The sequence below is a fragment of the Rhinolophus hipposideros genome (assembly GCF_964194185.1).
Source record: "Rhinolophus hipposideros genome assembly, chromosome: 9".
Taxonomy (NCBI): Eukaryota; Metazoa; Chordata; class Mammalia; order Chiroptera; family Rhinolophidae; genus Rhinolophus; species Rhinolophus hipposideros.
In genome coordinates, this window is record NC_138055.1 from 23,664,101 (window position 1) to 23,686,071 (window position 21,971).

The 21,971-nt window shown below is 48.1% G+C and overlaps 1 protein-coding gene across 7 annotated transcripts in view; it reads right to left on the reverse strand.

The window, feature by feature from the left end:
* The window catches only part of SCNN1A (sodium channel epithelial 1 subunit alpha), a 24,785-nt gene continuing 2,814 nt past the window's right edge, over window positions 1–21,971 (reverse strand). For all 7 annotated transcript variants that reach the window (XM_081059635.1, XM_081059639.1, XM_081059633.1 and 4 more), the window contains 11 exons: window positions 12,923–13,190; window positions 11,920–12,110; window positions 8,282–8,385; window positions 7,724–7,887; window positions 7,203–7,301; window positions 6,861–6,978; window positions 4,081–4,159; window positions 3,892–3,949; window positions 3,730–3,785; window positions 3,495–3,570; window positions 1–3,133 (listed from right to left, as the gene is read on the reverse strand). In XM_081059635.1, the coding sequence (XP_080915761.1) occupies window positions 2,765–3,133; window positions 3,495–3,570; window positions 3,730–3,785; window positions 3,892–3,949; window positions 4,081–4,159; window positions 6,861–6,978; window positions 7,203–7,301; window positions 7,724–7,887; window positions 8,282–8,385; window positions 11,920–12,110; window positions 12,923–13,190 (1,582 nt within the window). In that variant the 3' untranslated portion in view covers window positions 1–2,764. The remainder of the gene's footprint in view (window positions 3,134–3,494; window positions 3,571–3,729; window positions 3,786–3,891; window positions 3,950–4,080; window positions 4,160–6,860; window positions 6,979–7,202; window positions 7,302–7,723; window positions 7,888–8,281; window positions 8,386–11,919; window positions 12,111–12,922; window positions 13,191–21,971) is intronic.

Consider the following 21,971-nt stretch of genomic DNA (forward strand, 5'->3'; position numbering starts at 1 on the left):
AATGTTACAAGGAATTTTTAATAGTCTATGCCAACTGTCTAAGCCATTACACATAGCCTGGCACAAAAGGAGAATCTCTCATTATTCAGGATAAATGCTTATTTACTCCATAAGTTTAAAGTTGTGAGAAATGTGGCAATAAATTGTTCAATGAAATTCTGTTTTAAAAATATGATGAGAGATGGGTAAATCTAGGAATATGCAAAGCTAACTAGTCTCACAGAGGAGGTAAGAATATGGCCATAATCCCTCCAGGGGAAGAGGAAATAATGGTGAGAGAGAGAATGGGAGAGATGGAGAACTTGGATAGGAGCAAACTGGGGATGACAGAATTTGTTGTTAGGGTCTATGGAGCTAAGGATGGACAGAAAAGAGGTTCAGATAGCAGCCTCCCCTCCCCCATCATGTGTGTGTGGGGGCGTGTCACACACACACCACAGCAGTACAGAGGGATCATAAGGGCACTGCACTCCGAGTCAGGGTGATGTGGATTCCAGCCCCAGCCCTGCCAGTCTGCTTCCATGCGTCACAGGAGACAGGGTGGCTCATAGAAGGTGACCCAGTCCCAGGCTGGTTCTGTAAGAATCATGAACTTGGACAGGTCACTTCACCTGCTCAATAAGGAGAAGGAGGCAACTTAAACCCTTTCTTGTCTAACACTCTGATTCTAACTCTTAACCATAAGGTCTAGGGGTAGCGTATAGATAAGGGAAGGAGAGAAGGAAACACCACAGGGTGGAGGTGCAGCAGGCCAAGAGAATTCCAGGTGGGAAGGGGGGCGGGAGCTGATCGCTGCCATCATAGCATACCCAGCTTTGTCCAGCAGGTCCTGCCCACCTGAGCCAGAGGAGAGGGAGCGGGGCACAGGTGGGACAGGGCTGAGGCTGGGCTGTGACAGGCAGCACACAAGCGCCGGCTGAACTTGAGGGCGCTGACAAATGGTGGTTGTAACACCACCATTTTCCCCTCATCAACTTGAGTCTAGGAAAGGGAAGTCAGAAAGCACATCAGTTCCTGGTCACAACCTTTTCTCTCTCTCCACTCCCTTCACCATCTCTTCCTCTTTCTCCAAAGTTCACTTGGTTCCTCAGGACAGGGAGACGGTAATTGAGGGGAGCAATACCAGGGCAGCAAGGGACATGACCCCAAAGATGACGAGGAAGGGTAATTTCTGGGTTGCAGGTCTGACGCTGGAATGGGGGAAGGAACCAGGGGTCCAAAAATCGGGGTCCCATTCCAACATCCCTCAATTAAGAGCTGGGAGGATTCCAACTGCTGCTCTCTCTATAATGATACAAGAATGAGAATACACAAAGCTTTGAGGGTCCAGAAGACTCTGGCTTGAGTCTCATCCTTCTCCAGTACTACCGAACAGTTAGTGGGGAGCTGGAGCAAATGAGGATGTTATGTTGCAGCTGGGTGGTGAGTCGTGGGTGCTCAGCAAATGGAGTGGAGGATTACCGATGATGGTAACTAAAGTTAGGAAGGAAAAGGAAGTTCAGACAAAGGACAGGGGCGAATTATCCCAAACACTGCCTAGTAGGTCTCCTGAGGGGAGCACCCATGTTTGTGTCCTCCCTAACATCCATAGAGAAACTAGCAGGACAGTTTGTCTCTCCTAAGGTCCCTGAAGAATGGTCACTTACATAGCGAAGGCAAGGGGTATAGGAGTCTGCCCCCCACCCCAGGACCTCCTGGGAGCTTGAGCAGAGTCCCAGGAACTCACATCCATGCCCTGACCCCTTCCGGGTGCCCCATCCATCTCTCCAGACATTCTTTTTGGAGCAAATATTTATTGAGTACCTGCCTACTTGCTCCAAGAGGAACACTGGGCTAGACCCTGAGGACACATACCTGAACACCAGTCCCTGAGCACAAGGAGCTCACAGTCTAGTAGGGGAGGCAGACACAAATGAACAAGACAGAAAAATGCCATATAGGCACTCCAATAGATGTTACGGGGTGCTATGGGAGTCCAGGGGAGAGGGGCGTGATCAATTCTGGAGAAGACACGGTGGCACAGGAGACTTCACAGAAGTAGCGATACCTGAGCAGGCTTCTAAGGTATGCACAGTTCTGCAGCAGATGGGGGGAAAGCTTCCAGGCGCAGAGAATCGTTTGAGCCAATATAGAGGTATGGAGCACATAGGGCGGACGTGCTGGGTGTGGTTCTGTGGGCGCGTGGTGTAGATGAGGCTGGAAGAGTCCTGGGGCCTACTGGCAATGGCCTTTACTACAGTGGTCTGCTCCAGCCCCTGCCCTGGGAAGTCAGAGAAGGGAACTGCCCAAGAACTAATGAAGGGGGCTTTTGGGTGGGGTTCCCCACCCAAGTTCAAGAAGAGGAGCAAACGTCTGTGTCACTGCAAAGCAGTGTGGTAAGGCCAGTCTGGTAAGGCCATCTTTGTGCAGGAAACCTGAGCATGCCCTTGTGTGCCCTGGTTTGTTTTGTTCTAGTCATCAGTTGTTTCCTGGGAAAGTTCCTTGTCAAAGCTCCAAGTTTGACTTGGCTGATCCAAAAGAAAAGGCGACTAGTCTGCATAGGTGAGAAAACCAGATTGTTCTACAGGCAGGATCGGGGGGTACCGTGCAGGAGCCAGGATAATTCTGGGTAGTTTCCTTGATCCCTGTTCTCTGGGCAATTTCTTTAGCTCCTTATCCAACCTGCTTCCCTCCCCCACACCAAAGGCAGTTGGGCAGCTCTGAGAGAAAGCCCAAACATTCTTTAATCCTACCAAGGCTGGTTCCTGGGCTGACACTTTCCCTCTCAGGGCTCCCCTGGAGTGAAGGCAGAGGAGCTGGTCCCTGCCAAGCTGGATGGAGCCAGGGTGGCATAGGCGGGTGGGGGGGCAGTCAAGGCCTGGGAAGTATCAGGGCTTGGCGGGGATGACGTGGGGGAGGAGGGTTGGGGGCAGACGCGGGAGGGGAGGGACGAAGCTGGAGTGGAGGCCACTTCTTGGGCACCTCTGCCCCCTCGGCCTGGAGACCAGTATCGGCTTCGGAACCTCCGGAGCAGCATGAGGAATGTGATGACCATGAGGTCAAAGATGAACTCGGCCATTTCCACCACAGACAGCACCGAGGAGCCAAACCACAGGCTCCACTGGCTGCCCAGGTTGGACAGGAGAGTGACCATCTGTGGGGGAAAAAGGCACATTGACCACTGGGGCATAGGGTCCTGGGTGGCTCTGGCAGAGGAGCCCCGTCCCTCCTTACCCTAGGCCCTCAGCCACTCCTCTCAGCCTCTCTGTGGCCCTCGGGGCCCCTTCTTTCTAAGTCATACCCATCTGGTCCACCCTTCCCGCCCACTAACGTGAGACTTCATCCCCCAGCCAAATTCCCCTTCTTCCAACCCTCTCACCCTCACCCCTTCCCTTAGTCCCTTACCTTCAAGGCCCAGACACTTCTGGCCCCACAGAGGCAACCCTTTGTTTTCCCTGACAGCTACCCACATAGACCCCATTATACAATCACAGGCTCAGTGAGGCAGGACGTACTGTGACTGAGGGAGACTCAGAATTGGTTTTGTAGTTCAGCTCCTTGAAGAAGATGTTGAGTTTGGCAACTCCATTTCTTTGGAGTGGGGGAGAGAGTGGGAAGAAATGGCAGAGGATTAATTTCTCAGACCCTCACAAACACCTTCCTCCAATCTACTGTATCAATTCTTCTTCCCAGATCTGTTTTCCCTCCCAAGGATTCCTTTCCTGGGGCTGGGACCAGCATAGGACTGACCTCTTGTTTTTGATGGTATAGTTGTTCTGTAGGGATAGCATCTGGAAGACCCAGTCCTGGGAAACATGTGAGGTGTCAAGGTCAAATACACCATACACATATACCCAGAGAAGACCAGTGTCACACATACACGTCCCCTGTCCTTCACCCTCCCCACTTTACCTGGGATGTCACTGAGGGCCATCGTGAGTAGCCTGCAGAGAGCTGGTAGCTGGTCACACTGGGGATGGAGAAAGGTACTCAGTGATGGGGGTGGGGCTCTCCCACTCAAAGGCTTAGCTGAGTAGCCATATTCTACCCAGTCAAGCAGCTAACTGCCCAACCTGTGCCCCAGGGGGAAAGGACACTCACCTGCATGGCTTCCGGCACTTGGTGAAACAGCCTAGGCGATCTGAGGAGAAGGCATCCTGGAGCTTATAGTAGCAGTAGCCTGTGGGTGCAGAGAGGTGCCCGTTTTCCTAGGGCACCTCAGCACCCCACACCCAAGATCCCTGAGCACCCCCTTCATAGGAGCATTATATAGATTATAGTGATGCTTCCTGAGTGGACGCACCAAAAAATATTTAAGAAATTAAGCTAAATCAGGAATAAAAATAAAATAAAATAAAAAAACAGGTTACACCTATGTAAAGATGTAGGATATGGACAAAAATTAAAAAGTCAAAAATGAAAATGATACCAACTGTATAAAAATAATGAGATTAAACCACGCCATACTAAAAATAATGAGATAACACGCCGTACTAAGTTGGATGGCTATAACTGAAAAAAGACAATATCAAGTGTTGGTGAGGATAGAGAGAAACTGGAACCTCCAACATTGCTGCTGGGAGTGTAAAATGGTGTGACCACTTTGGAAAACAGTCTGGCAGTTCCTCAAAATGTTAAACATTGAGGTACGATATGACCAAGCAATTCCACTCCTAGGTATATACCCAAGAGAACTCAAAACATATATTTAAACAAAAACTTGTACAGGAATGTTCATAGCAGCATTATTCACAATAGCCAAAAAGTGGAAATAACCCAAATGTCCATCAACTGATGGACAAACAAATTTGGTATGTCCGTATAGTCATGTCAGTCATAAAGAGGAAAGAAGTCCTGACACATACTACAAGATGGATGAACCTAGAAAATAGTATGCTAAGTACAAGAAGCCAGTCACAAAGGACCATGTTACATGATTCCATTTATATGAAGCGTCCAATTAGTACTTGTCAAGGGGAGAGGAACAAGGGCCCTGTGGGTGCCGGGAATGGGGAGCTTGGAGAGAGCTAATGGGTACAAAGTTTCTTTTTCTTTTTCTTTATTTTTTAAGTAGGACGCAGCTCACACTGGGTCACGTGGGGATCGAACCAGCAACCTTGGTGTTATTAGCACCACGCTCTCAGTTACTGAGCTAACCAGCCACCGCCAAAGTTTCTTCTTGGAGTGATAAATGTTCTAAAATTGATTTTGGTCATTGTTGCACAACTCACTCTATGACTACACTAAAAACTAAACTATACTAAAATTGAATTGGACACTTTACATGGGTTGAATTATCTCAATACAGCTGTTACCAAAAAATAAAAGAAGAATGGGTCTATGGTTTCCTTTTCTCCCCTATTTGCCAAGGTCTAAGGAAGGTTATTTGGTCATTCTTGGTACTTTTAGTCACCCAGTCCTCCTTCATTTCTGACCCAAATTCTTCCATCTACCAGGGCTGGGGTTCTTTAATTAGGAAGACTGGAAAGGAGCTGAGCCCTTTTCTCTGGGGAGTAAGCAGTCCTTAGGAAGCTCAACAGACTGAGTTTTCAGCCTAGTTCCTCTCTTTCATCCTCACAGCTTCTCAGCAATCAGTATTGTTATTTTCTTTCTCACAGATCTTCTTCAAATTCACAACCAGTTAGAACTCATTGTTCGGGGGCAGGCGGGTGCGCTGGGCAGAGAGTTACATCTGGACTTCCTGGGACGTCACACCTTCCCTCTGGGCCTCAGCTTGCCCATCTAAGAAAGGAGAAGGTGAGGCCAGAAAGCCTCTGCATTTCCCTCCAGCTCTGACGCCCTGTGATCTTCAAAGGTCAGAGAAACAGGAAGGGAGGCCACAACTGCAAAGTACAGGCAGGGGGGAGAGCTGCGTGGAGCAGATGCAGGGAAGGAAAGAGGCAAAGAGCAACACACACAGAGCCAAGACAGAGGCAGACGCTAAACTGTGGGGTCTGCAGTGCCCCTGCCACATCCTCTGAGGGGTGTGAAGGCTTGTATCCTCTAGCAATGGCCAGCCACCCACCTCCTGGGGGAACGCAGGTCCCAGGGGGAGCCCAGGAAAGAGGACCCTAGGAAGGACTAGGCAGGTGCTCCAGATAAGAGCATGTGCACCAGGAATGCCAACCCTCTGTTTTCTATACTTTCTTGTTTAGGGTATTCTCTCTCTCTCTCTCTCTCTCTCCCCCCCCCCCACCCATCCTCCGCCCCCCCAGCTTCCTACTACACAGCTTCCCTGCTGAATAACTCGGCTGTAGTAAAAAGAAAAAGGGATTTGTCTACTTCTAAACCAGGATAAGGAGGAGACTCCAGTATTCTCTCCAGTACACAAACTTTGATTGTGCCCTCCTGTAAGTAAAAACTCCTGAAATAAGCAATTCCGATATATGTATTGGGTTTATAAATTACACACCAGCTACGTTATAAGATATACATAAAACAGAAGACGTAAGGGAATGATCTAGATACATTTAACTTCTAGTATTTTCTCCCTGCGCCCAGTGAGTTATCCCATGCCTGGCCCAGAGCCTGAGGGCTGAGACGAGGAAGCTACAGGCTCGTGTGCACAGAGACCTCAGCAGGCTGAGTGGGAGTGGGGAGATTTTCCTCACATGCTCTTCCTTCCTTATGCTGCAAGTTATTTTTAAATGGGGCCATTCCTTTATAAACACACAGAAGCCGCAACAAAGAGGGAGAAACAGATAGTGAGAGGAAAGCTGAGAGAGGTGAATCTAAGGACTGGAAAATGAGAAACAGGGGAAATTAGTCAGGGCCAGTGAGAGTCAGCAGCCACCCCAAGACAGAGGGCGTTGACAGGGAAGGGCTCCAGGGAAGTCCTTGGTCAGATGAGGCAGCTCAGGGGCTCCCTCCTGGACACTCACCCCAGGAATCGTGCTTCTTGTAGTCACAGTACTCCACATGCTTGGGCCGTGGATAGAAGATGTAGGCACAGCCACACTCCTTGACCATGCTCTCCTGGAAGCAGGAGTGAATACACACCTGGAGGAGAGGAGAGGGAAGCAGAAAGGGGGTTCAGGCCTGCCCTCCCCCTCACACAGCCCAGAAGAAGCACAGAAGGGAAGGACAAACAATTCTCCCGACTGCATCTCTATCCTTCTTTCCACTGGCGCGTGTGCGCACGCGTGCACGCACACACACACACACACACACACACACACACACACACCCTCCAACTTTGACCAACAGAAATAGGCTGGCCTCACCTGCTGCGTGTACTTGGAAGGGTAAAGATTCTTAACAGGGATGTCGCTGCCGTTATTGGTACAGTCGCCATAGTTGCCCCCAAGTCTATCCAGGGCTTCCTGTGAACCCACACATGCCAGGAGGTCCGAGGTTAGAGCACACAGCCCAGGCCTCTTCCCTCAGTCCCAGGTCACATCTCCTACCCCACCAGCCTCTCCCAACTGCCTCCCCGTTCTAAAACATGCCCCCGTAGACCCCCTCATCAAGGACACTGGGCCAGAGCATCCCCGGAACCCCACACGTGTCCTGACCCCTCCTCAGCACTCTCATTCTAGGTCTAGCTGTCAGGTCCCTTCTTCCTGGTGCCCACTCGGCCAGCCCCCCACCCGACTTCTGCTCCGGTAGACTTCCGCATGCTCAGGACTCCGGCTGCACCATCTTCCCTGCACAGCCTCTGGCAGCCAAGTCCGCCGCCCACGCCCTCTCCCTGCCACTGCCGATCTGGGCCTCTCCTCCCAGGCCTCCCAGGCGGCATCCTTGCCTTCCGCATGCTGATGGAGGTCTCCACACCAGGGCGCAAGTTAAAGCCACCGTCATCCATAAAGGGAGGCTCATCCTGCCCATGCACAGTTACTCTGGCCCCAGTCACTGTGGACAGCAGCGGGATGAAGTCGTTCTGCTCTGTGCGCAGTGTCAGGGTCAGACCTGGCAGTGGAGAAAGAGCAGAGGAGGGGGTAGGTCTTGGAGAAGCATTAGGGAATGGAAATGCACCCTCTCACCCTACCCAGTCCCTAACGTTTCAAGGAGAGTAAAGCAGGAAGACCTACAAATGGATTTGGCAATCCCTGAGCTGGATTCTGGGGGCAGGCTGGAAGGACTAGGACAGGATTCCCATCACACCTGGAATGGACTACGCAGTGCCCATAGAGGAGAAAGAACAGTGAGGACCTTCCAGGATAGATATAGGCATGTTGTGGTGAGGCCCAGAGGCGCACCGCATCTCTAGGACATGAGTTCAAGGTGGGTAAATGTGGGTGGGCAAGGCAGTAGGCAGGGCTGAGGCAGCGGTCGGGGATGGAGGGAACAGTGACTTGCTCACCATTGTCAATCCCAGGCATAGAAGACATCCAGAGGTTGGAGTTGTTCTCGCCGTTGAAGGTGTAGCAGTTCCCATACATCGGGTGGTGGAAGTGAGAGTAATTCCTGTTTAGGAGAGAGAGTAGGGTCACAGAGGAAACTGTAGGGGGCTCAAGGAGAGAGGGCCTTTCAGCGCCCTCTGTTTCTGATCACCTGCTATGTGCCAACCAACAGCCTGTGAGGGCATCATCCCCACATCACAAGAGAGGAAGCTAGGGCACAAACAGTGACGATAAACTCTGGGTTCAAACGCAAGGCATCTACCTTCTAGCCCAGGTTCCTCCCACCAGACCACCTGACCTCACTGGCCTGTGACCTCTCTTGTGTCACTGCGTTGTATTATGAAGACTCGTGCAGTGTCCCTAGCTTCTCACATGTCTAAATCTTAGTTCCCCATTTGGACCGTGACAGGAGCCACATCGCATTCATCTCTGTATCATCTCTGGGTTAACTGCATTGTTCTTAGCATACAGGAGACAGTTAATAAATAGTTGTCAAGCCAATGAAAGAATGAAATGGAAGGGAACAAGGTTGGAGGAAAGAGTGAGACCAGTGGTGAGCGTGTTGCTGAGAGAAGGAAGATCAGATCCCAGCACAGAAATGAGTGGGGTTCTGGTTATATGGCCTTGAGCAAGTCATTTTTTCTAAGCTTATTCTCCTTTATAAAATGAGGAAATTGGAAATAGATGATCTGCAATATTCCGTTGCTTGAAAAGCAAAGGCGCAGAGGTGGGAGACACTGGTGCACATCCTGGGAAGTGCTAGAAAGCCAGCATTTCCGGAGCAAAGGTTGGATTCAGGGAGGGATGGGAGAAGAGGCTATGGAAGTGAGAAGAGGCCGGTCCTGGAGCGCCCGCAAGCCCTTCTCGGTGGGAGAGGAGAGGGGTAAATGTGATGGGTGCACAGCAGGAGCTCTGCAGCAGGTGGAACCAACGGAGCAGATGGAGAACATGGATAGATCTTAAAAAGAGAGCTTAGTAGAAGAACAGTAAGAGGTGAAATGAGATACATAACACAACACCATTTATATTCCACACTCATTTGCAAAAACACATACAGACAGATACACATTAAACACATTATGAGAATATATGAGAAGCAGTATAATACGATGGTGAAGAACACAAACTCCAAAACTAACTACCTGTATTTGAATCCTAGCTCTAACAAGTATTAACCGTGGGACCAAGTCACTTAATCTCTCTATACTGCAGTTTCCTGATGGGTAAAACGGGAATACTAACAATACTCCATAGGGGTATGACGAGGATTAAATTACACTTAGAACAGTACTTAGCACTTAGTGAGGGCTATACAAGTTGACTACGAAGGTTATAGGGATTCATCAGGATGGCTAAAGTACAAAAGACAGACAATAATAAGTGGAGGATGTGGAGAATTTAGAACCTTCACACACTGCTGGTGGGAATATAAAATGGCACAGCCATTTGGAAAACAGTCGGGCAGTTCCTCAAAAGGTTAAACATATAACTACGATATAACCAAGCAATTCTACTCCTAGGTATATACCTAAGAGAAATGAAAATATACATCCATAAAAACACTTGTACAGGAATGTTCATAGCAGCATTATTCATAATAGCCAAAAAGTGGAAAGAACCCAAAAGTCCCTCAACTGAGGGATAAACTAAGTGTGGTACATCTATGCGATGGAATCTTATTCAGCCTACAGAGAAACGAAGTTCTGATACTCGCTACAGCATCGATGACCCTTGAACACATTAAGCTAAGTGAAAGAAGCTACATGCAAAAGAACACATCATCTGAGGAAAATGTTCTCAAATTAGACAGTGGTAACGATTGTACAATTTGGTGAATATACGAAAAACCACTGAATAATATACATTAAAAGGATGAATTTTATGGTATGTGAATTATATCTCAATAAACTTGTTATTAAAGAAAAGATTATGGAGAGAAGGGGAAAGGGTGTTGATATAGGGGAGAAAAGGGTGAGAAAGCCATGATAAAGAGCTTCAGCTGGATTCTGCAGGCCATGAAAGACACTGAAGGACATTAAACAGGACTGACTTGAATAGTTCGAGTACAGTTAACTGAGGTATGGACACCGAAGTATAAAGCTTCCTGTGGTTATAGAATGAAGGGAGGATTTAGAGGCAGAAAGACAAATTGGGGTGGGGAAGGAACAGGGGTTGTAATAGGAACTCAGGTGAGAAATAATGAGGCCCGGAGCTAAGGAAGGGACCTAAGCGTCAAGACTTGAGATGAACTATGGTCTTTCCATTGATAGGGACGTAGAGGCACGGGCCAGGCAGAGTTAGAGGATAAGTGGGAAGGTGACACAGACTCAGTGGCAGGTGTAAGCTGACCCAGGCTCTGGTGCTGCTACCGTCTCACTTCCCAGCTGGCAGCTCCTGTCCTCAAACAAACACAGAGACTAGAGACAGGAACAAAACTGTTGCTGGTAGAGTGTGTGTACCAGGTGAGGGGTGGGGGGCAGAAGCAGGTGACATCTGGCCCTGCTGTGATTCTGCAGCGACATGGGAGGGAAGAGTTCCCTGTAGAGTGGAGATGCTGCCTAAACACCCTTCCTCAGCCAGGCAGAAGCAGGTAGACGGCACCTGAAAATCAAGGAGCAGAAGCACGGAGAAGGCAGGGGTAGCAGAGGCCAGAGGCTATAGAAGGAAACCTCCCTTACTCCTAGCCTCTCCCAGCCCTCAGAAAGCTGGCAGCTGCCATGACCTCTTTGTAAGGACATTATGACAGGAATCATAATGGAAAGAATGCCTGGCAAGAATAATTCTCAAGCTAGGGCTGGCCTGTTGGCCTAGGACACGTCACTTCACCTGCTTGAGTACAAAGTAATAAGACCCGTTATTCACTGCAGTTTACAAAGTGCCCTGGAATTTGTCATCTCGTGCACTTGGAGATGAATGTTATCACTATCTTCATCACTGGAGTAAAAGTGCCAAAAGGGCAAGGATTATATATATTTTCTTCTTTGATGTATCCCAAATACCTAGACCACTGACTGGCATATAGCCCAGACAGTCAAAAATACTTGTTTGAATGAACATTGGATAAATCTCATTTTTCACCCATTTTACAAACAAAGAAGCAGGCTCTAAAGAGTGATGTGAAATGCCCAGAACCACCTGGTCATGAAGTAACAGAGCCAGAGCAGGAACTCAGGTGTAGTCCCTCACTCAATCCACGCTATTTCTACCAAACCACTTGCCCATCTCATCTGAAAAAGTGGAGGATGGAACCAGATGACCTTGCAGGCACTTCTGAGTTTGGTGCGAGTGAGAAAGAGGCCTAGATAGACAGGGAACCATGCTTCCAGCCCTTGGTTTCTCAAAGCTGGACCTCATCTCCAACCTCCCCAGGGCAGCCATATGAGGCTACCTTACTCAGACCTAGCCCTGCAGGGAGCGGCAGAAGTCCTGCAGGATGATCCGTGGAGCAGAGGTTTGGACCTGAGGTCATTGTGTTCCCCTCCTCGGTGCAGACATTTATTTAGTCAACAAGCATTTCCTGGATGCCACCCATGCCGGCCTTAGGCTGGCTCCACGTAGGAGACACCGTGGGGAGCACAGAACCAGGCAGGAGACTCACGCCTGGTTGCAGGAGACCTGGTTGAAGCGGCAGTTGAAGATGAAGTTGCCCAGTTTGTCTTCCTCCAAGGAAGTAAAGGTATCTGGCAGCCGCGACAGGATGTTGATGTAGTGGAAGCGGTACCACTCCCTCACTGCGTCCACCCCTGAGGAGTATGTCTGGTAGAAGCAGTCGGATTTGTTCTGATTGCACTGGAAACAGAAACCACAGTGTCAGGGGGACGACAGCAGGGGTCAGGCAGCAGGGTGGGGACAAGGTCAAGGAATGAGTGGTCTGGGATCCTGAGGACTGACAGACAGGGTTGGGAAGCCAGGAGTGGACACGAACAGAAGGCAGAAAGAAGCACAAGCCCCGAGAACAATGGATCAGGAGGGCATGGGATTATGGGGGTGGGAGGCCAAGGAGGAGACCAGGAGCTGTACATGCCTACAGGTCATTTATTTATGCAGCCTCTGCCAGAAGGTAGATAGAGCAAGGATTCTTCTCCCCATTTCACTGATGGGAAGACTGAGAGATCAAGCAGTTTGTCCCAGCAAGAGCTAGGACGAGAACTCCGGTCTCCTGGCAGTCGGGCCCTTCTTCTCACTCTCTTCTTTTTATTAAACAAATTTTAAGTCTCCCTTTCCACTGTCTCCTTATTCTGTCTTAGGCCCAAAGAACCACAGTTCCCCATCACACTGGAGGGTCCCAAATGAGTCCCACCAGTGGGGACTGCAGTTCAGAAAGGTGCATTTTCCACAGATTTGACTTCCAGCCACTTAAATGCTTCCGCAGAGATCCCCAGAGATCAGAGACCCCGCAAGCTGACGTAGAAAGCGATGTTATTTCATTTTATTTTTCATAATTAATTAATTGCTTAATTTTGCCAGCAAGTGGACGACGTCCTGCCTCATCAGCAAGCAAGGGGGGTTGGGGTCCGAAAAGGGATTGGGGTCCAGGGCGGGGGCGGAACCGGAAGGGCCGGGCCCCTGGGCCGGGGGGCGGGGCCGCCAGGGGGCCTCACCAGCTTGAAGCCGATCTTCCAGTCTTTCCAGTTCACTTGGGGGTTGTTGTCCTGCAAGCTGGAGGCCGCGCTGCGGGCTCTGCGGGCTGCCAGAGGGAGCGCCGGGTCCCGCAGGCGCTGCAGGGGATGCAGCAGGGTCTCCTGGAGGTCGCGCCGGCCGCGGGCATGGGCCACGAGGGTGCGGGAGGAGTTGTATTTGTACAGGTCGAAGAGCGTCTGCTCCGTGATGCGGTCCAGCTCCTCCAGCTCCCCTTTAATTTGGGTGTACCTGGAATGGGCAGGGCGAAAAGGGCTGGACTGAGGGGGCGGCCGTGCTCGAATGCATGGCCCCTGTGGATCTCAGTTTCCTTGCCTGAAACTGGTGGCGGGGGTGGGGGGTACATAAGTGTGTTCGCGAGGGGGGAGGCGCGGTTAGTGGAGGCGACAGGGAGTGAGGATGGTGACGACGGTGACGGCGTTTATTACCACCTGTTTGTCGAAAGGGAGAGGCGGAAGGGGCCTGTCAGTGAGGCGCACGCCTCCCACTCACCCTGGCCTGGAAGGGAACCCGGAATTTGCCCTTTTGCTAAGACAGCAGAGGAGGTGGCATCGACCTGGGCCCATACACTTCCATGGACCGGTGGTGCGCAGCTCATCCCTTCCTGAGCCCCTCCAAGCGACGGTGGCCCTTGAGCCTGCCTGCCACCTGGCACCTTCTAAATCAGGGGTTCTCAACATATAGAATCTCCTGAGGAACTTTTAAAATACCAATGCTACCCCCACCATTCCCACTGCCAGGATTCCATTTTAATGAGTTTTGGGTGGAGCCCAAATGCCATAAGTTAAACACTGTCCAGCATAAATCGTCACATTCCTTCTTATCAATATAGGCCCTCTTTCCATTTCCATCATTCAAGTCCAGAGTAGCAGGGCTTTAGGGATAGACTCTACCAAAACAAAATACACACACCTAGAACTAATAAACAAGGTTGCAGGACATACAAACACCTATACAAAAATTAATTGTATTTCTACACGATATCAACAAAAAAATTGGAAAACGAAATCACAAAACACCATATTAAATAGTATAAACATCGAATGCTAGGAATAAATCTAATGAAAGATGTGCAAGACTTCCACAATGAAAATCCTGCTGAGTGAAATGAAAAACCAAAATAAATGGAGAGTTACATACATTCATGGATCAGAAACTTCATGTAATTAAGATGTCTCCCAAATCGATCTTTCGATTCAACACAATCCCCATCAAAATTTCAGCAGACGTTTTCGAAGAAATTGACAGGTTAATTCTAAGATTTATATGGAAATGGAAAGAATCTTGAAAGGCCAAAATAATTTTGGAAAAGAAGAGCCAAGTTGGAGTACTTATGCTACCTGACTTTAAGACTTACTATAAAGCCACAGTAATGAAAACAGTGTAGGGCCTATGTAAGGATAGAAAATAGATCAATGGAACAGAATAAAGTCTAGAAATAAACTCACTGACTTTTGACTAAATTAAAGCACCAATTCCATTCAATGAGGAAAGTATTTTTTTTAAACAAATGGTGCTGGAACAACTGTATACTGTACTGGGAAAAAAATGAACTTCAACCTCTACCTCAGCCCATACACAAAAATTAAGTCAAGGTGGGTCATAGACCTAAACATAAAAGTCAGAATTATAGAGACTCTAGAAGAAAACTTAGAAGATATCTTCATGAAGTAAGCAAAAGAATAAAAAAATATCTAAGGAAGAACTCCTGAAATATAAAGACCTCTTACAAATCAACAACAAAAAAGACAAATTGTTTTTAAAATGAACCAAAAAATATATAAATGGTCACTAATTACATGAAGAGGTGTGCAACATAATTAGTCCCCAGGGAAATGCAAATTGAAATCATACTGAGATACCACTTAACATCCATTAGAAAGGCTAAAACTAAAAGACTGACAACACCAAATATTGGTGAGAATGTGGAGCGGCTGAAATTGCTGCTGATGGAACTTTAAAATGGTACAACTGATTTGGAGAACCATTTGGTACTTATACAGTTAGACATGTATCTACCTTACAACCTAGCAATTTTACTTCTGGATATTTTACCCAGTTTCACTCCTAGCTATTTACCCAAGAGCAATGAAAATATAAACATTTGCACATGAATGTTCACAGCAGTTCATAATAGCCAAAATGCTTGAAGCAACCCGAATGTCCATCAATACCACTCAGCAATGAAGAGGGACTGATACAGGCAAAAAACATGGAAGAACTTCAGAAACATTAAGTTGAGCAAAATAAGCCAGACACACAAACAAGAAAATTCATATTGTGATTCCATTTATATGAACTCTAAGAAAAGATCAAACTAACTGGTGGTGATAGAAGTCAGAAAATGGTCAGAGAGACAGAAATTGATGGCAAAGGGACACCAGGTAATGGAAATGTTCAATATCTTGATTATCAAAGCTCAATGAGCACTTAAGATTTGTGCATTTTTATTGTATGCAGATTATATTTCAATTTTTTTAAAAAAAGTCAAATACCAGTGCAGGGCTCTACTTGCCAAAGATTCGGTTTAATGGGAAGGGGTGGGACCCAAACAAGGTTGTTTTTACAAGAGCCCCTGGGGGTCCTACATTCACCACTATCTGTCTAGTCCACACCCTACAATCCTCCCCTCAGCTCCGTTTCTTTCTCCCTCATAGAAATCTAGCTGGCTGGGTCGTAGGTATCAGCGCCAGCTGCCCTCATCGTAGGAGAAAATGTGGCTCAGGTGCAACGTGTGTGTTTGATATTCTGAGAGATTTGTTACTGGTAATTAAAAGAATGGCAGTTAGCTAGCATTTATTGAGCCCTTACTATAGCCAGGTACTGTGGTATTAGAATGTACATTATTTAATCTTCAGTGTAATTCAGCATACTATTAGCCACTGTTAGCTACTAATACTATTGTCATTTTGCAGATGAAAAACCTAAGGCAGGTGATTTGTTCAAGGCCACAGAGTCAGGAAATGGGTTAGAAAGCACCCTAGCCGTCACACTGCCCTCCATTCTGTCCCTGCTAGCTCCAGCTATTTTAGGAAGTTGGTGAGGTACCCCAGAAAGAGCACCAGAGTCAGTCAGCTGGATGTAGGTTGTGAAGTTCCGGCTGCACTTTCTGGCTGTGTGATGTTGGTAAGTAACTCAACCTTTCTGAATCCCACCTATTTCCTCATCTGTAAAATGGGCCTAACACTAGATCTGCCCATACATGAAGCTCTTCGAGGGTTAAATGAGAAAATAATGACACAAAGTGAAGAGGCCATCAGATATCAGGAAGACACAGACAGGAGCCTGAAGCCAGGAAACTAAGGTATTTTTCTCATGGTCACATTGCAAGAATCCAGGTGCACCAACTTGGATCAAGTTATTTCCACAACATGAGCCATCACATCTCTGACTGGGCTTCCCTTTCCACCCTCCCTAAGCTGTCCAAGTCCCTCTGTGCCCCTCTTCTGCCTCCTACACCTCCCTCATTCTCATCACCAACTCCAAACTGTATCACTTCTCTAGCCCCCTTTCTTCCCCATCGAGCCCCACACTGTCCCTATGCCAGGCTCTCCCCTCAGTGGCCCTTCTCATATTCAGCTCCCTCTTGCCTCTTCCACAGAGGCCTTTGGTGACTACCCCCTCCATTCCCACCTGTGACAAGATCCCCAGAAGAGGCCAGGCTCCACACAGAACGCCATCGCTCCCCAATGTCTACTTCTCTCTCCTTTTTTTGGCTTAAAGCAGGAAGGATTCCCATAACACCACTTCAATAAAGAAACCTCTTCTTGCCTTTAAGTTGACCCCTAGAACAAAGAGAACTGCCCACTGAGTAAAACCCACTGATGACATTAGATCTTGTCCTGCAAGCAGGAAGACCCTGGCAAGAGGAGACAAGGGCTAAGAGGGATAGAATGCCAACAAGGGGTCTTCATCAGGACAGTCCAACCCTTCTAACCTTTACCCCTTGACCTCCTACCCAGGTCACGGTCATTACCCTCACTTCCGTCTGCTCTCGCAGACAGCCCTACATTGGAGGATGGGTGAACCCTTGCACAATTCAATCAGACAGGCATTACTATCTCCATTTTACAGTTGAGGAAACTGAGGCCCATCAACTAGGCAACTTCCACCTAGGTCACTCATTTAGTACAGGCACCAAGATTAGAACCCAGGCTTTTTCGACTTCATGGCTCCAGTTTTTTCCACTACTTCTGCCTCCGTGTTCAGAAATACTTGAGATTGGGCAGCAAAATCCTTCCCCACAGCTGGCCTAGGACAGACTGGCAGGAGCAGGAACCTGGGGAGATTTAAGGGCTGATACCATGTTCTCTTCCTGTTTAGGTCTGCTCCTCATTCTCCCTCCCTCTTTTCCCTGGGGGCCTCCTCTCACAGAAGAGCCCAGGCCCTCCTCCGACCCCTGCCCCACCCACACACACACCAGCAGGCCCCTCTCCTGCCAGTGTGCATCTGAGGCCCTAGCCCACTCCCTCTACTTCCAGGGCCCACCTAGAAGCCTTGATTCCCCTTTCTTTGGCCCCTTCCCCAGTTCCATTCTCCTCCACATCTGAGCATCTCCAACCCATCTCCTAGACATGCTCCTTCCACAAAGGCCCCTATGAGCTCAGCCTGTACCACACTCCATTGCCAGGCAGGTGCCCTGCCAGCAGCCCCTCACCTGTGAGTCTCCCTGGGGACGGTCAGCCCCTCTAGAGTTGGTTCTGAGCTCTCAGGTCACAGGTGGAATTCAGCCATGGCTGTGACATTTTAAGAGCAATAGATGTTCACAAAGCAATGATTATTCAGAGGATGGACAGCCATGGTGGTGAAGAATGCTAGAGACCATTTCATCCAAGGAAAAGCCACAGGAACTAAGGTCTAAGCAGCTCCCCCGGCTCATGGCTTTGCCACTTTTTAGATGGTTAGCCTTGGAGGAGTTACCCTCCGTGCGTCTGTTTCACCATCTGTAAAACGGAATGATTAACAGTATCTGCTGTATCAAGTTGTCATGAAGATGAAATGAGTTAATAATACAGGACAAGTACTGAGAAAAATACCTGGCACAGTAGGTACTGTACAACTGCTGCTGTTATTTTCATTACCATCACTGTTATCATTACTATTATTGGAGAAGAAAAAGCTAAGGAGCACTGCCTGCCACTAATCTACTGTGTGACTGTGGTCTTAACAAAAGTGGAGCCTAAGACCAAATCCCAACTCTGACGCCTCCACTCCGTGGCTGGGTGACTTTTGCAAAGCCTTTAGGATTTCGGAGTCTCCGTTTTCTCATCCGACTCTGGGGTGCTCGTTCCCTCCTTACCTACAAGCTTGTTGGGAACAGCAGCATGCAATAGTGTACTATGCAAGCTGTAACACAGGTACTGCTGACCTGAACTGAACTGATGGTTGTTGGGTAAAGGATGAGGCGACATCTTCGGGATGGCTTCAAAGAGACTGAACCAGGACCAGAGAATCAACCTCATCGTGAGGTCAACTGCAGCTGTACCTAAGTAAGAACTTTCTAACACCAGGTGCCTCAGAGGTTGAGAGGTGGGGAGAAGGAGTCTACACTGTGGGGGGTCAGCTCTAAGGGTCTGGGTTTTCTGTCCCCACCAGGCCTGCCACCACAGAGCCTGGTTTTCAGATCCTGCAGAAAGTGCAGGGCCTCCCCACCAGGGTTAGGGACAGGAAGACCTAGCTCAGAGCACTTCCCTTCTTCCCTGCAGCTTCTCTCTCTGGAGAATGGCCTCTCTCCTCACCCCACTCCTGCTGCCATGCCTCCTTCTCTGCCATCTCTGGGAAGGAAAATTCCATGCCCCCAAGTTTTTCCACAAGTCAAACTAAATCTTTCCCAGAACTGGGTGAAAAATATGTTCTTGGGCTCTGTTTTCCATGGATATGAATATGACTGGCCCTCTCCCTTGGGTGAACAAAGCCCTCTGTTGGCCAGAAAGAAAGGGACCACAGTGGCTGACCCTTCACATTAGCTTCTTAGAACTTCCTTGCTTAGTGTGGAAGGTTTTTAGCCCTTGTCCCTTTTCCTGGAAGTGTCAAAGTAGCCCGGAACCCTGTACCTCCTTCTTCTTCCTCCGCCTCTGCTGGCCCTGCACAGCGGCCAACAGGTGGGCACCCTGGTCTGTCTTTGCCTCATTCCAGCTCTCCAGTCCACGGATTTCCACTTCCTCCCTGCTTTCCCTGTAGAAGTCACTCATCTCACCTCTGCCTCCTGCACTCACTACCAGCATGATTCACACATGGGTCACCACTCACCGGGCCAAGTTAACCTGTCCAGCCACCCCTGCCTCTCTCCTTGAACAGAAGACCCCGCCCTCCTGCACTCCTGACAAGTACTCCCTCCTCTTACTGCTGCTCTTCCCCAGGGACTCCCACCAGCCCCCGCCTCAACCCTGGATGCCTGGCCCCTCAAAGTGCAGTGAGAGAAAGAACTTTCAAATCAAACACACTTGGTTTGTGACCCAACAGCTAACCTGGGAGGCACTGACTTCTAGGTGGTGGTGGTGTGGCGGTGGTGGTGGTGGGGAAATGTGTGATTTTTGAATCCCAGGTTTGCCACTTGCTACCTGTGTGAACTTGGGCAAGTTACTTAACCTCACTGGGCCTCAGTTTCCTCATCTATAGAATGGGAGTAATGCTGTTACCTACTCAGAGGCCTGTTATGAGGATTAAATAATTTAATTAATGTAAAAATTAATTTTTGTCTGGTACATATTAAGTACGATATAAGTGTTAGCTATTGTTGTTTTATTATTTGCTATGTGACCTTGCTCAATTATTTCACTTCTATTTCCCCATCTGCAAAATGGATATGTTATAATAATGCCCACTTCCATGGACTTGTCAGGATTAAATGAGATAGTCAGGCACATGGTAAGTGTTCAATAACTTGTTGCCTACGCTGAGGAGCCATCCCTTACTCCCCCTCTTCCTGGGTGCTCTCCCCACTCAGTCCTGGGGCAGCCTGTCACACACGAGGGATTCTTTCATTTCTTTCTGTGTGGATGCCTGTCTCCCAGCCTGCAGGCTCCTGGGGGCAGAGGCTCTGGCTTCCAAAGCCCCAGGACCAGGGGCTTTGTCCTGGACTAGCCAGGGCCCTACATACACCCAGCAGAACCTTAGAAAATACGCAGGGTCTCAACAGATTCACCCCTGTTCCCCCCATTTCTCACCCACATCTTTCTTCCTTTTTTTTTAATGCAAATGATAATTTCATTGGCACTTTCCCTCTTCTTTTTTTTTAGATTTTTATTAAACTATAGCTAACATACAATACTATATTAGTTTCAAGTGTACAAAATAGTTATTCAACATTTGTATACCTAAAGAAGTGACCACCATGACAAGGCCAGCAACCCTCTGATACTCAACCACGCTATCACAGTACTATTGACTATATTCCCTATGTTGTATATTACATTCCCATGACTTATTTGTTTTTTACATGGAAATTTGAACCTCTTATTCCCCTTCACCTATCCCTCCTTTTAAATTTTTCAATTACTGACATTCAATATTATTTTACATTAATTTCAGGTATACAGCATATGGTTAGACCTTTACATAATTTAAGAAGTGATCCCCTTGACTAGTCTAGTACCCACCTGGCATTATACATAGTTATTACCATATTATTAACTATATTCCCTGTGTTTTACTTTACGTCCCCATGATTATTCTGTACCTACCAATTTGTACTTCCTAATTCCTTCACCTTTTTCCATTCCCCCTACCCCCTTCCCATCTATCAGCCCAATAAATCTAGTACCCATCTGATACCATACATAGTTATTACGATATTATTGACTATATTCCTTATGCTGTACCCTACATCCCCATGACTACTATGTAACAACCAAGTTGTACTTCTTAATCCCTTCCCCTTTTACACCCACATTCCCAACGCCCTCCCACCTGGCACCATCAAAATGTTGTCTGTATCTATGAGTTTGTTTCTGTTTTGTTTATTTATTTTGTTCTTTAGATTCCACATATAAGTGAAATCCCATTGCATCTGTCTTTCTCTGTCTGACATGCTCCATTCAGCACAGTGCCCTCCAGGTCCATCCATGCTGCAGCAGACGACAAGAACCCATTCCTGTCCCTGGTCAAGCAATCTCGCCCATATCTTTCAACCACAATATTTACTGAGCACTCAATACTCTCTCTACCTGTTGTACCTCCCGCCTGCCAGTCCTCCCCTCCCTGCTGGCTCAGGGCTGCCCAGTGTCCCTCCCATCCACCAAGGCAAGAGGGGACGAGGGGTGTGGAAAATGGGGGGAAGATCAGGGCAGGGGACCTGCAGGGCGTGAGAAAGAAGAGGAGCAAAGACAGCGGCCACCAGGGAAGGCTGAGGGGAGGAATGAAAGAGAACCAGGAAATGAGATGTAAATATCTCATAGGAAACTTCATTTATTCCATGTACCACATCTTGGGTATTAAGAAGAGGCAGGGGTTTGTGATCAGGCAAACAGAGGGTAAGTTACATGTCAGTCACTATCTCTGTGACCTTGTAACTTGTCTATTTTTGCTTCAGTTTCCTCAAGTATAAAATGGGATATTCACAGTACCTGCCTTGGAGGATTGTTGGGAAAAATAAAGGAGAGGCCTGTAGAGTACTTAGTGTCTGGCGCATCTTTTTAGTAAATGGCCCCTTATCCTGGACGCTATCTGGAAGCTAATCAATGAAATGGCCCGGCAGTTTTTTTTCTCTGCAGGACAGGATGTCCCAACCCTTAGTCCACGACACACCTTTGCACGTAACAGAATATATGGGGGACCTCCACCCCCAATATGTAACCAATATCAATCCTCCATAATCACATGCATAACCAACATGTTTGCTCACCCACACACACACTCATGCAATCAGACACACATGCCCTCATAAACCTTACACTCCTTGAAGGCAGAGACTACACCTCACACAATTTTTATTATACTTCTCACAGTGTGATGCAGTCATTTGTTTGCATTTCTGGCTCTTCCATCTTATTTTTTTCTTTCTGTCCCCAATAC